General features: G+C 38.4%; 2 protein-coding genes across 5 annotated transcripts in view; both read left to right on the top strand.

Moving 5' to 3' along the window:
* Nucleotides 1-18,830, top strand: part of ZDBF2 (zinc finger DBF-type containing 2) — a 46,875-nt gene that overhangs the window by 11,760 nt on the left and 16,285 nt on the right. For all 4 annotated transcript variants that reach the window (XM_067548773.1, XM_067548770.1, XM_067548772.1 and 1 more), the window contains 2 exons: nucleotides 5,102-5,201; nucleotides 6,607-6,734. In XM_067548773.1, coding sequence (XP_067404874.1) covers nucleotides 5,102-5,201; nucleotides 6,607-6,734 — 228 coding nt within the window. The remainder of the gene's footprint in view (nucleotides 1-5,101; nucleotides 5,202-6,606; nucleotides 6,735-18,830) is intronic.
* Nucleotides 7,298-18,830, top strand: part of ADAM23 (ADAM metallopeptidase domain 23) — a 239,490-nt gene continuing 227,957 nt past the window's right edge. Inside the window, exon 1 of the mRNA XM_067548777.1 lies at nucleotides 7,298-7,687. Within this exon, the coding sequence (XP_067404878.1) occupies nucleotides 7,660-7,687 (28 nt within the window). The 5' untranslated portion in view covers nucleotides 7,298-7,659. The remainder of the gene's footprint in view (nucleotides 7,688-18,830) is intronic.

Below are 18,830 nucleotides of genomic sequence, written 5' to 3'. Positions count from 1 at the left end.
TCTCAAATGCTTCCAGTTCCATGCGCAGGGCTAGAAAGACAGGCAGGACTTTATGGTCTCAATGTGTGGATGAGATGATAGTGTCAGGAAGAAGATTTTAGGTTTATTAGGAACTGGGGAACCTTTTGGGAAAAGAGGAACCTATACAGGCAGGATGGACTCCACCGAAACCAAAATAGAACCAGACTGCTGGCATGTAAAATTAAAAAGGTTGTAGAGGATTTTTTAAACTAACATCTGGGAGAAAGCTGACAGGTGCAGAGAAGCACACAGATTCTTTGAGGGATCAGTTTATTAAAGAAGGAGCCTAGCTTAGCCTAGTAAAGAGAGTAGGAAAGAAATTAGTAAAGTACAGGTAGGAGCAAGTGAGGAACAGTCAAACATAAAAGAATCCCATTTAAATATAACTCATGAAGGCAAGCAACAGAATATTGACAAAATGTACAAGTCTTTGTATACACATGCTAGAAGCTGAATACTAAGATGAATGAACTGCAGTGCCAGGCATTAAACAAGGTTTTTGATATAATAGGCATCACAGAAACTTGATGAAGATGAACAATGGGACATGGTAATACCAGGGTACAAAATATATAGGAATGTCAGAGTATGTTATGTTGGTGGTGGAGTGGCACTATATGTGAAATATGGTATAGAGTCAAATAAACTAAAAATCTTAAATGAATTAAACTGTACATAGAATTTCTGTAGATAGCAATTCCATGCTTGAACAATAAGAGTATAGCAGTAGGAACATACTACTAACCATCTGACCCTGATGGTGACAGTGATGTGAAATGCTGAAGGAGATTAGAGAGACTACAAAGATCACCTCAGGTAGAGATACAGAGATAAAATTTCTGTACACCATTAATGACTGCTTCCTGGAGCAATTTGTCTTGGAACCCACAAGGGGAGAGGCAATTCTTGATTTAGTTTTAAATGGCGCACACGATATGATCCAAGAGGTGAGTATAGCTGAATCACTCGATAATAATAACCGTAATGTAATTAAATTTGACATCTGTGTCGGAGGGGAAATGCCAAAGAAAACCACCATGGTAGCATTTAACTTCAAAAATGAAGAAACTAGTTAAATGGAAATTAAAAGGTGCAGTCACAAGGATGAAAAGTCTGCAAACTGCATGGAGACTATTTAAAAACACTATAATAAAGCTCAGACTAAGGCTACGTCTACGCTAGCACATTTATCAGTAAAACTTTTGTTGGTTGGGGTGTGAAAAAACACACCCTTGACCGATGCAAGTTTCATCAACAGAAGCACCGGTGTGGACAGTCCTATGTTGGCAAGAGATGTAGCTACTGCCACTCGTTGGGAGTGGTTTAATTATGCCTTCAGAGGCAAAAAGATATCCTTTGAAAATTGGAAGTCAAATCGTAGGGAGGAAAATAGAAAGGAGCATAAACTCTAGCAAATCAAGGGTAAAATTATACTAAAGCAAGCCAAGAAAGAATATGTAGAGTGAATAACTAGAGAGACAAAAACTAACAGCAAAACCTAAGTGCATCAGAAGCAGGAAGCCTGCTAAAAAGTCAGTGGTGTCACTAGACAATCAAGGTGTTAAAGGAGCACTCAAGGAAGACAAAGCTATTGCAGAGAAGCTAAATTATTTCTTTATATTGGCTTTTGTTGTAGAGGATGTAGGGGAGATCCCCATTACCAGAGCCAATCTTTTTAGGTGACAAATCTGAGAAACTGTCCCAGATTGAAGTGTCAGTAGAGGAGGGTTTTGAAACAAATTGATAAATTAAATGGTAATAGGTCATCGGGACCAGATGATATCCACCCAAGGGTTCTGAAGGAACTCAAATATGAAATTGCAGAATTACTAACTATGGTATGTAACCTATGGCTTAAATCAGCCTCTGTACCGGGTGACTGGTGGATATCTAATGTAATGTACATTTTTTAAAAAGACTTCAGAGGTGATCCTGGCAATTGTGGGCTGGTAAGCCTAACTTCAGTACCAGGCAAATTGGTTGAAACTATAGTAAAGAACAGAATTATCAGACACATAGATAAACCCAGTATGTTGGGGAAGAGACAACATGGATTTTGTAAAGGGAAAGCATGCCTCACCAATCTATTAAAATTGTTTGAGGCTGTCAACAAGCATGTGGACAAAGGAGATCCAGTGGATATAGAGTACTCGGACTTTCAGAAAGCCTCTAACAAGGTCCCTCACCAAAGGCTCATAAGCAAACTAAGCAGTCATGGGATAATAAAAGGGAGCATCCTCTCATGGATCAGTAACGTTAAAAGATGGGAGACAAAGGGTAGGAATAAACGGTCAGTCTTTGAAATGGAGAGTAGTAAGTATCAGTGTCCCCAAGGATCTATACTGACCTGTGCTGTTCAACATATTCTTAAGTTATCTGAAAAAAGGGGTAAATAGCAAGGTGGCAAAATTAGCAGATGATACAGAATTACTCAAGATAGTTAAGTCCAAAGCTGACGGCAAAGAGTAACAAAGGGATCTCACAAAACTAGTCGTACAACAAAATGGCAGATAAAATTCAATGTTAAGTTCAAAGTATTGTACATTGGAAAAATAATCCCTACTATATATACAAAATGATGGGTTCCAAATTAGTTGTTACCACTCAAGAAAGAGATCATGGAGTCATCAGGGGTAGTTCTCGGAAAACATCCGCTCAATTCTATGGAAGCAGTTTAAAAAAAAAAAAAAAAAAAGCTAACAGAATGTTAGGAATCAACCCAAACCATTAGGAAAGGGATAGATAATAAAATAAAAAATGTCATAATGCCGCTATATAAATTCATGGTATGCCCACACCTTGAATATTTTGGGCAGTTCTGGTTGCTCCATCTCAAAAAAGATATATTAGAATAGGACAAGGTGCAAAGAAGGACAATAAAAATGATTTAGGGTATGGAACAGGTTCCATATGAAAGGATATTAAAAAGACTGGGACTTTTCAGTTTTGAAAAGAGACAACTAAGCGGAGATATGAAAGCAGTCTATAAAATCATGAATAGTATGGAGAAAGTGAATAGGGTAGGGAATTATTTACCCCTTCACATAACACAAGAACTAGGGGTCACCCAATGAAGTTGACAGGCAACAGGTTTAAAACAAACAAAAGAAAATATAGCAGAAACTTGTTTATCCAATCTAATTGGGACCAGTGCCAGATCGGATAAACAAAAATTCAGATAATCCGGAGAATGGAAAAGTGCGCTCTAGGACCTCCCGCTTCTGGATCTATGTGCGCCGGTTGTTCAGTTAATACGGAGTGCTGGATAATGGAGGATAAACGGGGTTCTACTGTATTTCACACCACTCATAGTCAACCTGTGGAACTTGTTGCCAAGGGATATTATGAAGGCTAAAAGTGTAACTGCTTTCAAAAAATAATTAGATAGGTTCATGGAGGATATGTCCATCAATGGCTATTAGTCAGGATGGTCAGGGATACCACCCCATGCTCTGGGGGGCAGTCCCTAGGAACTCCATCTGACAGGATGATGCATTACTTTGCACCAGGGGATGGGTCACTCAAAATTGCCCTGTGTACTGTTCATTCCCTCTGGCACTATCCACTGTCAGTAGACAGGATACTAGGCAAACGGACCATTGGTCTGACCTAGTATGGCCATTTTTATGTTGTTTTCTTATGTTCCTTAAACAACTCCATTGGCTTCCCATTCATTTTACAGTTCAGTTCAAAATTTATCTTCCTTTTATTTAAAATCCCCTGCAAGGACTTGCAGCAGCCTGTCTTATGGGATCATGTCTTTTTATTCCCCTCTGAACTGGCTGCCTCCATGTCTTGCCACACATTCTTGCCACTGTCACTATCAGAACTCCCTCCTCTGCAGCTGCTGGCTACAACAGCGTTTTGATAAAATATTGCCTCTCTTTATCAATTTACATGTCACTTCAGTCTCTTCTAAAAATGGTTCTTTCCCCACTTTTGTACCTCTTGATTTCTCTCCCTCCTATTATTGAACCTCCTAAGCTTCTCAGACTTCTTCATGGCATGGACCACATATAACTAGAGGTTTTATCTGGTGGACCCCATCCTTTCCTCTTCATCACCCTTTCTCTGCATTCTCCCCTCCTCTCCACATTTTCTCCCCTTCTCTTCCTTGTCCTCCCTCCTGACGTCTTTTTTAAGTCTTTGGAAGCTGCCTGATGCCATTTCTGTAGATTAAAAGTGAACTGCAAATATTCACAAATTGCAGTAGCAAGACAGAATTAATTTTAAACTAACAGTTTCTTCATTTTTTCACTCTCCCACACAGCTACATCTTGTGCATTCATTTGGTTGTTTCTCCTCAATAGTGTTCCTACTCTTCAGAAGAAATATGGTTTTCACTTCCCACAGCATGGTAGTCATTTTGACATATAAATCTAAACCATATCAGCTTTCTTGACATTTATATGATGGAAAGTATTCAGGAGTTGGTTTAATCTGCTTCATTTAAAATGTCTTTATTTAAAAACATCTTTTGTTTCCTGATAGCAATCAGCACTTACATTTAAATTCTTCAAAGTTATTTTTGGGTCATTATTTCATTTCTCACTATCTTTATTTTTTTTAATTTTGATAATTATACTCTCTGGCCAATACTATATATACATAGTGGGGTTCTGACTGTACAGTTGTTGAAAACTCCTGTGTGTCCCTCAGAAATCTGTAGAGTTGTATAGGTTCTTCCAGACAGAAAGATAGCTTTCTGAGGGTAATTTCTATAGCACCTGTAGACTTTTTGCAAAACTTCCCTGCAGTATTCTGAAGGAAGACATTTTTTTTATTGTATGCAAAATATCATGAGTACTTGACAGAGCATGGTGAATTGTTGCTATACATGACTGGCTCCTTTTTAGGTTTGCATATGATGTTCAGGAAAAGCTTTGGCACTTCAGCAGCATGAGTGGATTTTAAGCTCAGCACCGTGAATCCATCTAAATGATTATGCTTAAATACGTGTTTTGATAGTATAAATCTTAATGTTTTGTTAAACACCTGAAATATAATAAATTTATAAATCTCATTTTTCTCACTGAAAACTGCTAGTAATATTAGTACATTTTTCTTCTGTAAATGTAAGTGTACTAGGGCCAGAGCGGGCTGGACCTGGGATATCCAGTGTGCAAAATAGACAAGGCTATTGCAACTGCTGCCATGTGCACTACAGCAATCTTGAACAGGTAAGACATTTGTAGGAGAGTAGGAAATTGGAAAATGGGGAGGTTGATTTCATCTGTTTTTCCTCTTTATTTCTCATATCATTATGTTCTGTATTAAGAGATGGTTAAAATAACAGGCACTCAGTAATGTTGCCTGACCAGCTTGTTTGACTGTTTCAATCACTAGTATTGAGCATCTTTTTTTAAGCCAATACTGAATAGAACATAACTTTTGATTGCTTCTTCTATCGTGGATGGTTGCATCATAGGAATCTATCATATCTATGTGCTTATTAGGTTCCTCTTACCTTAGTATCTGAGCACCTCCAAGATTTTTAGAAATAGAAATGTCAGTTTCCCTCTTTTTCTTCCTTCCTACACTGTAGGAGAAGTTGCTTGATTAGTTTGTGGGATTTTTGTGTGTGTGTGGTGTGTGTCAGAGAGAAACTGATTGAAGAAAAGATAAGTCAAAGAAATGAGTTTTGAATTTATTTCTGAAAGTGGTGAGGCCGGTGATCATTCTTTTGTGACCATGGGTTTCATAGTCTTGGTCCAACTCCTGAGTCTCTCTCTCTGCCGATAGACAGTTTCGTTATTTCATTGGAGTGTTACTGTCACAGTTGTAGAGTGAAAGGTGATCTGTCAGATAGTTTGTTCCAGACAAGCACAGAAACCTTGAATTCAGCTCTGTGTTTAATAGGGACTCTAGTGCAGAGAGTGGAGCAGAGGGGTGATGTGCTCTCTGTAGCCTGTGTTGCTAAGTTTACCGGATGCTTCGTTTTGCACCTGTTAAGCTTTTTCAATGGGAATGTCTTCAATCCTAATATTACTATAAAATATGAGATAGCAGTATGAATATGTTCACTATCAAAACTGAATTGCATATCCTGAGGACATGAATATTTGATATTCTTTTCCCTGTTCTTTAACTGTCTTGGTCTAAAAGTGTTTATTGTCTTGATGATGATCAAATAGCAGGAATCTTTTTGTCTTCATCTGCCTCTGTGTAGGGCTGCAGACAATTTAAGGGAGTGTTCCAGTTGGATTATTCGTTTATATTTCCTGAACATCTGAAATTCAAGAAGTTATTCTTTCCATCATCATTTGTAGATATGTTTAGAGACTGTTTACCATGAACAACAGATGCTGTAAGATGAATGCAGTTGTGCAGCAGTTCAGCAAAGTGCTTTAACACATGCCTAACTTTGAGTGCATGAGTAGTCCTAATGACTGCCCATTGGTTTTAAAGTTAGGCACGTGCTGAAGTACTTTGCTGAATCAGGTCCTTAAAAACTAGAAGAGGAAGAAAAATTGTTTTTCATTGCAACATGGAAAATTTTAAACTTAGAAAATGAAAACTACCTTCCTGGATAGACCCCGTGTCAGCCATGGTACCAAGCTTGTGATCTGTTTTCTGTCTTTTCAGCATGTTTTCAGTTCCCAGCACAGACATTTCACCATGTACTGCAGGAATCGTATAGGTACCACTAGCCTGATGGAGCGTTTCCTGCAAGATGTTCTTCAACATCATCCCCACAGATACCATGACAACAGGTATAATATACAGTTTTTTTTATCTGTGTGTTGGTATAATGCATGGTATGGTTCAGCATAGCTGTAGAAATACAAAACTTTTAGTAAATTCTACATTAAGACAGGAACTTCCACACTGAAGGCAACTTAAAAATAAAAATTATTTACATAAAAGGAATAGATGTGGTCAGTATTTTATGTATTCCCTTTGTACTTACTACAGACCTTTCCGTTTTATCACTTTATTTCTTTTTAATGCAGGGTGGATAAAAATCAATGATTTAAAAAAAAAAATAGGATTTTTTAAATTTAAATCAGATTTTTTAATTTTTTTTAAATCAATAAAATACTAAATTTCTTTCTCATTTAAAAAATAACAGTTGCAATTAAATCTCATCACAAACATACTAAACCTACACTTAGTCTAAAAAAAAATAAATTGATGACTCTAGTCTGTCCAGCCTAACTACTAGCTCTTGCTTCTTGAAAGTTCTGGGCTTTCAGTTTCTGTTTCTCAGCAGACTAAAGTCATGTACAAAGAAAGACAGGCTGGATAGGATTGTTGTTGTTCTGTGCTTATGTGGTGGTGGAGCTAGGCCAAGCAAGGCAGAGGAGTTTATCTCTCTGTCTTAAGACAGTGTCTTAATTAAGGACGAAGACAGAGTAGAAAGGAACAGTAGAGTGGACTGGAAAGAAAAAGGGAAGACATTTATTCAGTGTACACACAGCTTCCTATATTCCCCCACACTTTTGCCACAGAAAAACTGTCATGGCTTCTGGGCGTAAGAGAGACTGTCTGGGAATATTTTGAAGAAAGTCGTTCCCTGGGTAAAAAAGGAAAACGTGTCAAGTGTAAGCAGTGCAAGAAGGAGGCCTAGTTGCAAGAATGAAACATCATAATGAAAACTGCTTATTGGGAGAAAATGCTCTGGACTAAGATGTGGATATGTCTGAAGAACAATGTGGATCAGCTGGTTAGTAACTTAAATAATTCACTTTGTAATGCATCATTCTTCAAGACACTATGCTTTTTAGTATAAGTCTGATTTAACAAGGAGATTCCCAAGCTGTTTGCTATGTTGGATGTTGCTAGAAAAAAAAGTTTAGTTTAGCTAATCCTTATGGCTTGTTTAATTAGTTAACTAGGTTTAGAATCTGTCACCAAGTATACAGTAAAGAAAGCTGCAGTAAGAGAAATCTATAGTTGCCAGTTGCCACTGGGTGTCATTTTCTTATTTTATGTTATATAATACATGCCCCTTATTTTGGAACATCATGGCCACAGACTGTAATGGTGATGCCATAAGTCTATTCCCTATTTTATTTCAGCATAACTCAGCTTTCCCAAGGAAACCCCATACTATACTACTTTTCTCAAAAAACAGAAGTGCCGGTGAGCTCTATGGGGCTTACTCCACAATTAAATGCACCCGAAGAGCAGTTAGTCTTAGCTTTTTTGGTAAAATTGGAATCAGATCTGCATCCTTGCTGAAAAAAATGTAAATGATTAACTGAATAATAGAGTGAGAAGAACTGAGAAAAACGACTATTCAAAATCATTTTTGAATTTTGTTTAAGGATCCCATTTAAGCATAAGAGACTTTGACTGTGACTGTCTGTCTGCAACAACTTCAGAATCATCCGTTAGTACTTTTAGCAGCAGTGCTGCAACTAAACGTATTTCAGATAACAAAGTATCAGTAGCGAGCAAAAGATTTCAATCATCCAGTAAAACCACCACCATGGATGAGTTTGTAGTAAGGACCAGCAAATACCAAGAAGACAGCATAGAGAAAAAGATAGCTCAGTTCATTTATGCCACAAATTCTGCTTTTCACATTAACAATAAACAGTTCATTGACATGGCTGAGTCCTTGTGATCAAGCTACACTCCACCTGGTAGAGCAGACGTTGGTGGAAGTTGCTAGATACAGTGTACGAGAAGGAACTTGAACAGTGCGCAAGAAATACTGCGGGGAAACGTGCCAGTTTAAGCCTTGATGGGTGGAGCAATGTACACGATCCAGTAATATGTGCCTGTGTGACAAGAAGATGGGGTTGCATATCTTTCAGAAACAATAGATACATTGGGAAATGCCCACACAACAGAATAGTTAAAAGAAGTGGCAGTGAAAGCTGTAATAAACTGTGAACCAAAAATTCAACTGTCATGTGTGCAGTTTTGTCACAGACAATGCTGCAAACATGGCAAAGATGAGAAGATACTTAGAAGAAATGGAAGGATGCTCCTTAATAACATATGGCTGCAGTGTCCCTTTAATGTATCTTTTAGCCAAAGACTTAAGTACATCTTCTCCAGGAATAAAAGAAAATGTTGTTAAAGTCACAAATTACTTTTGTAACAACCATTTTGCTTCAGCTTCATTGAAGAGAGCAGGAGGATCCAAATTAATTCTCCCTCAAGATGTTTGATGGAATTCTGTGGTTGATTGTTTTGAACAATTTATTAAAAATTGGCCTATTCTCATAAAACTTTGTGAAGAAAACCATGATAAAATAGATGGAAGTATCTCATCCAAAGTGTCTAACATTGCATTAAAGAGGACCGTAGAGGACATGCACAGTATACTGAAGCCTATATCCATAGCCTTAAACAAACTTCAGAGAAATTGTTGCTGCATTGCAGATGCTGTCGAAATTTGGAAGGCCCTTCAAGAGACATTTAAGAAAGAAATACTTCACCAGAAAGTTAAATTGCAGGCGATAAAGAAGCGAATGGATCAAGCATTAACTCTACCTCATTTTCTTGCGAACATTCTCGACCCCAGATATAAAGGTAGATGTGTACCTTCTGAAGAAGATGCTGCTTACATGGCACGGGCATCTCAAAATCACTCCTCAGTTATGCCAGTCATAATAAATTTCAGGGCTGGAGCGGAACCATTTAAACAGTACATGTTTACTGATGAGGTTTTGAACAAAGTGACTCCCCTGAATTAGTGAAAATCATTATCCAGGTACCTTGAAACAGAATTTCTTCAGTTGCTAAGCCAACTTTTCACAGCAGTAGCTTCCTCTGCAGGCACAGAGAGAATATTTTCATCATTTGGTATTATGCTAAGAAATCGACTGGGAGTTGAAAAAGCAGGAAAAAGTCGTATTTCTGTTTCAGTCCATGAATAAAAATGACAGTGGGAGTGGGGAAGATGAGAGCTAGTTGCAGAAGTTTTAAGGACAGCATACATTTAGTGCTGTGATGACTTGTCTGTTGGATTTAATAAAATTTGAAAATTTAAAAAAAAAAGTTTAAGGACAGCCGTCAACTCAGGAGACTGCTGCAATTGCAAATGTGAAACATTTATGTAACATTTAGTTTAATAAAATAAGTGCTCTTGTGTTTGTGATTTAGTTCTTACCATTCGTAATGTACTGCTGTTGCATCTGCAGCTTGACACAGGTAATGAGTATTATGTACTATTTCCTAACTTGATTTTTATTAATTTATCTAAAAAATTACAAAATATACCCTCCTAGATGTTGTAAAAGGCTGTATTGAGTTGTAAAGATTTGCACCATTGTTTAAGAAATATGTGAAGAAGTATCAGTGGGAAACTTGATTTAAATCAATGATTTTCTCTTGGTGATTTAAATCAATGATTTAAATCAATCCACCCTGTTTTAATGTAATCATCACGGTAGCATCTAGGCATGTGACATAAATTGAAAATAAGTAACATTAAAATAACAGACACACACAAACCCTTACCACGTGTACATCAACTGTATAAATACTAGACTTTCAGTAAATTTTTGAAGCATGTGTTAAGAGTTCAGAAGTATGCCTTGTTGCTTATGATTAAGGTAATTTATGAATTATGTAAGATGAATTTTTACATGTCAGTGTTGTTACTACGTGAATTTATGAACTGTAAGGGTAATGGGATAGTTATGTAAACAGTCCTAACTGGCTTCTTCCATACTACTTAATGCTTAGGTTTTGTATAGGTTTTTTTTCCTTATGTGTAGAGCTCTACCAGATTCATGGTCCATTTTTGTCAATTTCACGGTCATAGGATTTTAAAAACCATAAATTTCATGCTTTCAGATATTTAAATCTGAAATTTCACGTTGTTGTAACTGGGGGGGTCCCAACCCAAAAAGGGGATGTGGAGGGATGGGGCACAAAGCTATTGTGGGGCGGGGGGGTGTCATGGGATTGCCACCCTTACTTCTACACTGCTGCTTTCAGAACTGGGTAGTCGGAGGCAGTTGCTGGCCGTGCATCCAGCTCTGAAGGCAGCGCTGCCGCCAACAGCAGCGCAGAAACAAGGGTGGTAGTACTATACTATGCCATCCTCACTCCTGCACTGTTGCTGGTGGCAGTGCTGCCTTCAGAGCTGAACTCCCAGCCAGTAGCCAGGGAGCTTCCTGCAGCTGAGGGTGGTTCTAGAGGTGGGTCTGACCTGGCCCCAGAAGCAGTCCATGCAGAGGAAAAGGAAGTCCTATCTATTCCCAGCCCATCCAGGACTAGTAGCTGGAGCCCAGTGCACAGTAGGCACCCCTGGCTGGGGCACTCCCAGCCCTGCCTCTTCCCGGCTCCAGGCTCAGTACTTGGGAGTTAAAGGGTCCTTGGGTTGGTTCTGTGTGTGTGGGCGGTGACCATGGCACCCTCTGATGACAGGACCCTGGATGGTTGCCCGCTTGCCCACCCGTAAGGCTGGCCCTGTCCCCCCAACCCAAAAGTGGTGAAGCCCCCCATACCATGCTACCATCGCCTCTGCACCACTTCTGGCAATGGTGCTGCCTTCAGACCTGGGCTCCCGGACAGCAGCTGTTGCTCTCCAGCCACCCAGCTCTGTGAATTCTGGTCTCCCCTACAATAGCCAGATTTCACAATCTGTAACTCGTTTTTCACAGCCGTGAATTTGGTAGGGCTCTACTTATGTGTGTGGGTGTATTACTAGAACAACCTTAACTATAAGGTATTTTGTGTAAGATTATTAGACTAGCCAGCTGAAAGGAAACTAAGCAGGCTTCACTCCTGATTTACAGTCTCCTGTAGGCACTCAGATACCACAGTGATGGGCATCGTATAAGAACATCAATCATATTGTACCTTCACACTCACCTTTCTACATTCTAGAGAGTCAGCACCATAATGTCAACCTCTCTGTTGCTCCTCAAGACAAGCTTTCTTTTGTAGACAAAGTTGTACATCCCCAAATGCATTCAGGTAAAGTGCTAGAACATAGCTGGTGGGGAGTCAGCCTGTCTTGTCAGGAATTGGTCAAGTTGATCTTAGAAGACAATGTGGCAGAACAGGCTTTCTGGCAGGTCCTTGTCAAATTAATTGGGACATGCACGCATCAACATTAATAAAAAGTACTAGTCCTTGCTCTAGCTTGAACGTGCTACCCATTTTCTCGTGAAGAAAATACACAAAGAACTTGAAGGCCACACCTGAATGGACATATGTTTGATGAGTAGATCTTTAATGATGTGTTGGAGAGATTTTAGCTGGGGACTGTAGGTGACGACCAGTGGAGTTCTGTTGTTTTCTTTGTTGGGTCTGTCCTGTAGTAGGTGACTTCTGGGTACCTGTCTGGCTCTTGTCAATTTATTTCTTCACTTCTCCAGGTGGGTATTGTAGTTTTAGGAATGTTTCATAGAGATCCTGTAGGTGTTTGTTTGTCTCTATCTGAGGGATCGGAGCAAATCTGGTTGTATCTTAAGGTCTGGCTGTAGACAATGGATCGTGTAATGTGATATCCTAGCAGATGATCCGTCTCTCGCTCAGGTAGTGGGCAACAGACCCATCCTAGCTTACAGACAGCCCCCCCAACCTGAAGCAAATTCTCACCAATAACCATACACCCTACAAAAAGTTCAATCCAGGAACCTATCCCTGCAACAGACCCCGCTGTCAGCTCTGCCCACACATCATCGACTCTAGTGACATCATCACTGTTCCTAACCACATCAATCACACCATAAGAGGCTCGTTCACCTGTACATCCACTAATGTTATATATGCCATCATGTGCCAGCAATGCCCCTCTGCAATGTACAGTGGCCAAACGGAACTATCACTACGCAAAAGGATTAATGGACACAAATCAGACATAAAAAATAACATCCATAAACCAGTGGGAGAACACTTTAATCTCCCAGGCACACTATCACTGACCTGAAAGTCGCCGTACTTCTCCAAAAAAAAAACCCTCCAAAAACAGACTTCAAAGAGAAACTGCTGAGTTAGAAATGATCTGCAAACTTGACACATTCAAACTGGGTTTAAACAGAGATTTGGAATGGCTCTCTCATTACAAGAGGTAAATTGTTTTGCTCACCCATTCTCACCTCCTACCCCATGACTGTCATTAGCCCTTAAGTACCCAGCTTTCATCCACCTCCCTCATTGTTCTGTATGCTCTTGTATATCTGTTTCCTATTTACTGTATCTTCCTACCTCTGCATCTGACTAAATGAGCTTGAGTCTCACGAAAGCTTATGCCTACAAAAATTAAATTTGTTAGTTTTTAAAGTGCCACAGAGCTCTCGTTGTTTTTTCTAGGATGGTAGCTATACAAACCATCTTTTTACTTAAGCCCTGAAATTTTGTCATTAATTATAATAACTCTTGGTATTCTCAATATCCATGTAAATGTCCAGTCTTCTTTTGAATCTTTCTATGATCTTTGCCTCAGTGTCTTCCTGGCATTGAGTTCCATAGTCAGAAATATGTATTTTTATCATTTTTGAATTTCCCTCCCTTTATTTTCATTTTCTATCCCTTTGTTTTTGAGAGAGGGAGAACAGAAGCTTTTAATGTACCCTCTCTAGTCCATTTATTACTTTATATACTTTTATTATGTATGTCCCTTTTCTGAGTTGATACAGTTCATTTAGAATCTTGTACAGTGTATGAAGCATTTAAATTTTTCCCTCCAATTTTCATGACTTTGCATTTATCAAAATTAAACTTCATTTGCAGGTGTACTGCCCATTCATTTAGTTTGTCATTCTGAAGTTCCTTGTAGTCCTTTCTAGTCTTGTGAAATATGAGCGTTCACTCACATCATGCTGATGGTGGTCTCTTTCCTTGTAATTCAGCCCTCTGGCTAGGTCCTTCTGAGATAAGTGTCCCACAAATAAACATTCCAGTGCCCTTACAAAAGCTCTTTGGCTTTGACTCTGGGCCTTATAGGCCTTGTGCCCTTTTGGCTCCGGGCTTTGAGTGTCCTTATCCTGTTATCTGGAACCTAGAGGAGTGGGAAGGCTTGGGTTTCCCTACTAGCCACCAGGGAAGGTGATGTGACGCCCCCTCCTCTGGGTTCCAGATTAGGGATCCTGCAGTGAGCAGGCAAAAATCTGTCTATTCATACCCATTCCTGATACTTCCCTGAGCTTCTTCCTACTATATAGCCTTTTACCAGGCCTTCTCCCAACATCTCTGGGTTCACTCTCCTCTACAATCCTCCAACAAAATCTCAAACTAAAAGCATAAACTTAAACCAACTTCTGCCCTTCTTGGGCTTGGCCATTCATGCCTCTTAAATTCCCCTTGCTCTATTCCTCCATTGAACACTACCCATGTTGCTCTCCCTAGAATCTAGATCCTGCTATTTTATCTGGGCTTACCATTAGAGCCTGCTGGACGTCTCTCTAGTCCCGGAGAGAGACTGTAGAGTTGCTCCTGGTAGCCCCTTTTTTCATCATGCAAGGCTGTGACCGCCACTTCCTTCATTTTTAGCCAAGGTATTTTTTGTTGTTTTTTAATAACCTTTCACTCAGTCTAGTATCCTGAAGGAAACACAGCAAGGCTTTTTTTACACTATTTCCATTTTTCTGACATTCTTACTAATCCCTTCAGGGAAAAATCTTTGTTTCCAAGCTGACTCAGTTTTTCATAAAGCTTTCTTTTCATAGAATCTTGCCCACAATGCCGTAAAACATCATAGACAGTTTCTTTGGGTTTGCACACATTACCCAGCACATCTGTCTTTTTAATAAGTTTAACTTATTACTTAAGGCACAATGACTTGTTAATACCCTAAAAATTACTGCTTCACTTTTTCTGTCATGACTATGGAGTATAGTTATGACAGTATCTTTGCTTTTTGAACGTACATCATACATTTGTCCTTTTGTTTCCTTAGTTTATAGTTCTTGAGCTCCTTCATGACCACACCTTTAAATTTTTGTCTATTTAAGGGTATCTTGATATAAAGCTCCTCATTTTTAGAACTTATTTTGTTGCTTTGTCAGCCATCTCATTTTTGCATATTTCAGTATCTACCAGAATCCATGCTATTGTTACACAGATACCTGCTTGCATTATTTTTGTAATTTAGTAGAATTATTTCACTTATGATGTCATTTCTATAAAGTCCCTGTTCTGATTGTCATAATGCCTGACTAGGAATCAGATAAAATTATAGCTGCAGCCAGTTTAGTGCCAACATCATCCCCATTATTTCAGCCATCGGAAAGGTCACATAATTTGATAGCTTTTTAGATTCCTGAATTCCAAGACAAGAAGCATAGAAAGCTGTTCTCACTTAATCCATGCTGTTATCTTTTGATCTATCGGTGTAGACTTGACAAAGCTGGACCCATTTTTCAGAAATAAATTCAGAAATTTTATTGGTTGTAATGTGTGGTTTTTAAATTCCATCAGTTTTGTTATGCAATTCCAGATCCAGAAATGGGGAAATAATTGTCCAGCTGTACTTTGATTTCCCGTGATTAAAAATGTTTAGTTCTCTCAATTTTTTTTACATTTTTTTTCTTTCCCAATTTTTTGACCCAGACAGTATGAGGAAGGCTGTAGTAGTCTTTATAATTTTGTCTACTAAACTTCCATCTATCCTCGTAAAAATGTTGTGTACTTCTGTATTCATTATTCCTTTTTACCTTAGCCCAAAATTTTAAATCTAATAGTTTCATCCTAAGATTTATACATGCTTCTCTGCTTGCAGCACACATTGGTGTTGGGCACAGAGATTGGGCCTGGAGCAGTTCCAAGTTTCTAAGAATTGGTTTTGGGGCTGAACCAAAAGCTTGGCATCCATAGCTTAAAACTGGTCTGATTAATACTCTGTACTTAATTACCAATACTTTATCTCCACCCCATTTGTTTTCAGCTACATGTTTAAGTAAGATCATCTTGCTTTGCACTTTTGTATGATATTATCTATGTGACCTTTCCAAGTTAATTTATTAACAAACACTACTCCTAGGAACATAACCTTCTGAACTATCTGAATTTGTTCATCATAAAGAAATAAGTCCCAGTCTTCCCTAATTTTCTTCCTGGTTAAAAACATTGCCTTAGTTTTTGCAAGTGAGAATTTAAATCCCCAATCATTTCCCCACTTATTCTCTGGAGTGCCTCATTTGTCTTTTCCACAGCCACTTTAAGTCTTTTATGTGAGTCCATATAGTACATTTGTCTGTGAAAAAGGAAATACATATTCCCATCTATGTGCTTTCTGGGAGGCCGTTTATCACAATGGAAACGAAGTAGGGCTGATGATAATCTCTTGTAGAGTTCTGTTTGTAAGCTTGTAGGTTCTTGATGATAAAGCTGTTCCCACTTTGACTTGTATAGTTCTGTCACTTAAAAAGTCCCTTATCCATTAAAATATTCACCCTTGTTATTCCCGTTTTGGTTAGTTTTATATAAGAGGCCTTCCCTTCATAGCGTGTCTTGTTTTTTCACTGTCCATGAAGACTATTGTTATAAAGGTCTTAGTCATTATGCTTTTTTGTACCTCTGTTTCCATTCTCACTATATGGTCAACTATGCATCTTCCTTTTCTGAAACCACTTTGCACCTCAGTTATATCATCATTTTTCTCCAAGTATTCCCCTAGTCTTATATTTATCATTTTTTCCATGATTTTTCCCACACATGATGTGGGCGCAATAGTCTTGTAAGCATCAGGTCTTGTATATATCTTGCCTGTTTCCTAATTGGTATCATCAGTACTTGTTTCCATTCTATTGGCAGCAGTCCTTATTCCCATATATAATTATATAATCTCAATAGAATCTTTAGACTCCCTTTTGACAAGTGTTGAAATTTACATTACTTATATTATCTTTACCTGAAGCTGTTTTTCTCCTTTTTCTAATGGCTGCATACTAAACCCTAAACTTTTTCTAAACTCCTGCATACTAAAACTGTTGTTTAATACATTAGTACTGCCCCTCTCTGTTCCAGATTTCTTTCCTTTATATTCACCATCCAGCTCCTCCTCCAGTGGGGCATCATTTTTTTAATTAAATCTGGCCCATCCTTCAAGATACAGCCAGATAGCATAAATGGCCACTCAGGTCCACAGTAACCCATTTCTTCCCTGGGTGGGTACGTACCCCATTAAAACTAACCCAAATAGCTCTGTGTCATATACAGATTTTGCTGCCTCACTACTTATTCCCCCTTTACAGATCATTAATAAATGTATTAACAACACAGGACTTAGTATAGAATCTAGAGGCACCCAGCTGTTAACCTTTTGCCAAGATGAAAATTGACTATTTAATCCTAATCTGTTTTTCTGTCTCTCAGCCAATTTTTAATCCATGACAACATTTTTCCATCTCACTGCATGACTTTTCAGCTTCTTTAGTAGCCTCTTGTGTCAGACCTTGTCAAAGGCCTTTTGAAAATCTAAAGAAACTATTTCAACCTGTTCTTCTTTATCTACTCCTTTTTTGACATGTTCAAAGGATTCTGACACCATTTTCCTTTGCATAAAACATGCCGGTTAGACCCTATCATATCATGGTTTTCCAGGTGTTTTATTAAACCAGCTTAACAGGTATAGATGTAATGAGTCTTACTGGTCAGTAATTCCCAGGATCATCCATAGAACCTGTTTTAAATTTAGGTATTACATTTGCTACCGTCCAGTTTTCTAGAACGGGCTGTTCTTAATGAGAGAGTGCATATTTTTGCTCCTAGCTCAGGATCCCTACAACCTTCATACCTAAGCTTCTTCAGAATTCTTGAATGTTATACCATCTGGGCCTGGTGACTTACTGCTTTTTATATTATTCGTTTGCTCTACCACCACTTCTTCTGACACTTCAATCTGTGACAGTATTTTATTTTTATTAGAGTAGGTTTGCAAAGAAATCATTTAGCCTCTCAGCAATGTCCTTGTCTTCCTTAATTTCTCTCTAATCCCTGGTGATACAGCAGACTCACCCCACCAATTCTTCTGCAAGCTTCCAGCTTCTGATTCTCTTGTTTGTTTATTTTTACGTCTTCAGCTATTTGCTCTTGAAAATCCATTTTGGCCCTTTTAATTTCCTTGTATATTTCCTGCTGTTCCTGTTTATCGGCATCACTAGGTTTAGATTTGCAAATTTTGAAGGATTTCCCCGTGGCTCTTGAACCTTGTTGTTTAGCCATATTGGTTTACTTTAGTTGCCTTTCTTTTAATGTGGTTTTTTTTAATGTAATGTATATATGTGAATAATACAGACGTATGCACATACACACACTAGCTCAGACAGTGCACATATTTTATATATAATGGGTACTGTCTGAACATGACACCTCTAGATGTTACACATCTACAAAGCATCTGTGTTTCTTTATAATACAGAGACATGCAGGAACATACACACGCTTACACCACATAACTAAACATCTCATGTTCCTCTCTAGCAGCTGGCTGATACAGAAGATAAGCCCCTGCTAAATTGTAATTTTGCAATTTAATGGTCAAGTTGAACCAATATAGACTCATCCTTAACTATGGAGTCACTACCAATGCTTCCATAATCAATTCCTGGGGTGAAATAAACATATTACCTTTATGTGTTAGTGTAATCACATCATTCACATGTGACAGCCAAAAGAATCAGTGAGTAGGTCACTTCAATGAGTGAAGACTAAAATAGTATTTCACCCTGGCAACTGCTATATATTATTTATAAGAAGAGAGTGAAAGTGTTTGTGTTTGATCCATTATGATTTTATGTGCTGCAGTGGTGGAAGGATGAATATTTCTGAAGAATATTTCACACTGCTTACAATGTTTTCTTTCAAAAGGGAAGTGGATTAATCCTTATACTGTGGGATGTTGTTACACATCTGTAGCATTCCATAGTACTCTCTGAACAGCTGACATTCCAATG

This window comes from Emydura macquarii, unplaced genomic scaffold (genome assembly GCF_026122565.2).
Source record: "Emydura macquarii macquarii isolate MOO-44397 ecotype Brisbane River unplaced genomic scaffold, CSIRO-AGI_Emac_v2 contig_1253, whole genome shotgun sequence".
NCBI classification, from domain to species: Eukaryota; Metazoa; Chordata; order Testudines; family Chelidae; genus Emydura; species Emydura macquarii.
The sequence above is the reverse complement of the archived record's forward strand: the minus strand, read 5'-3'. Positions and strand labels throughout refer to the sequence as shown.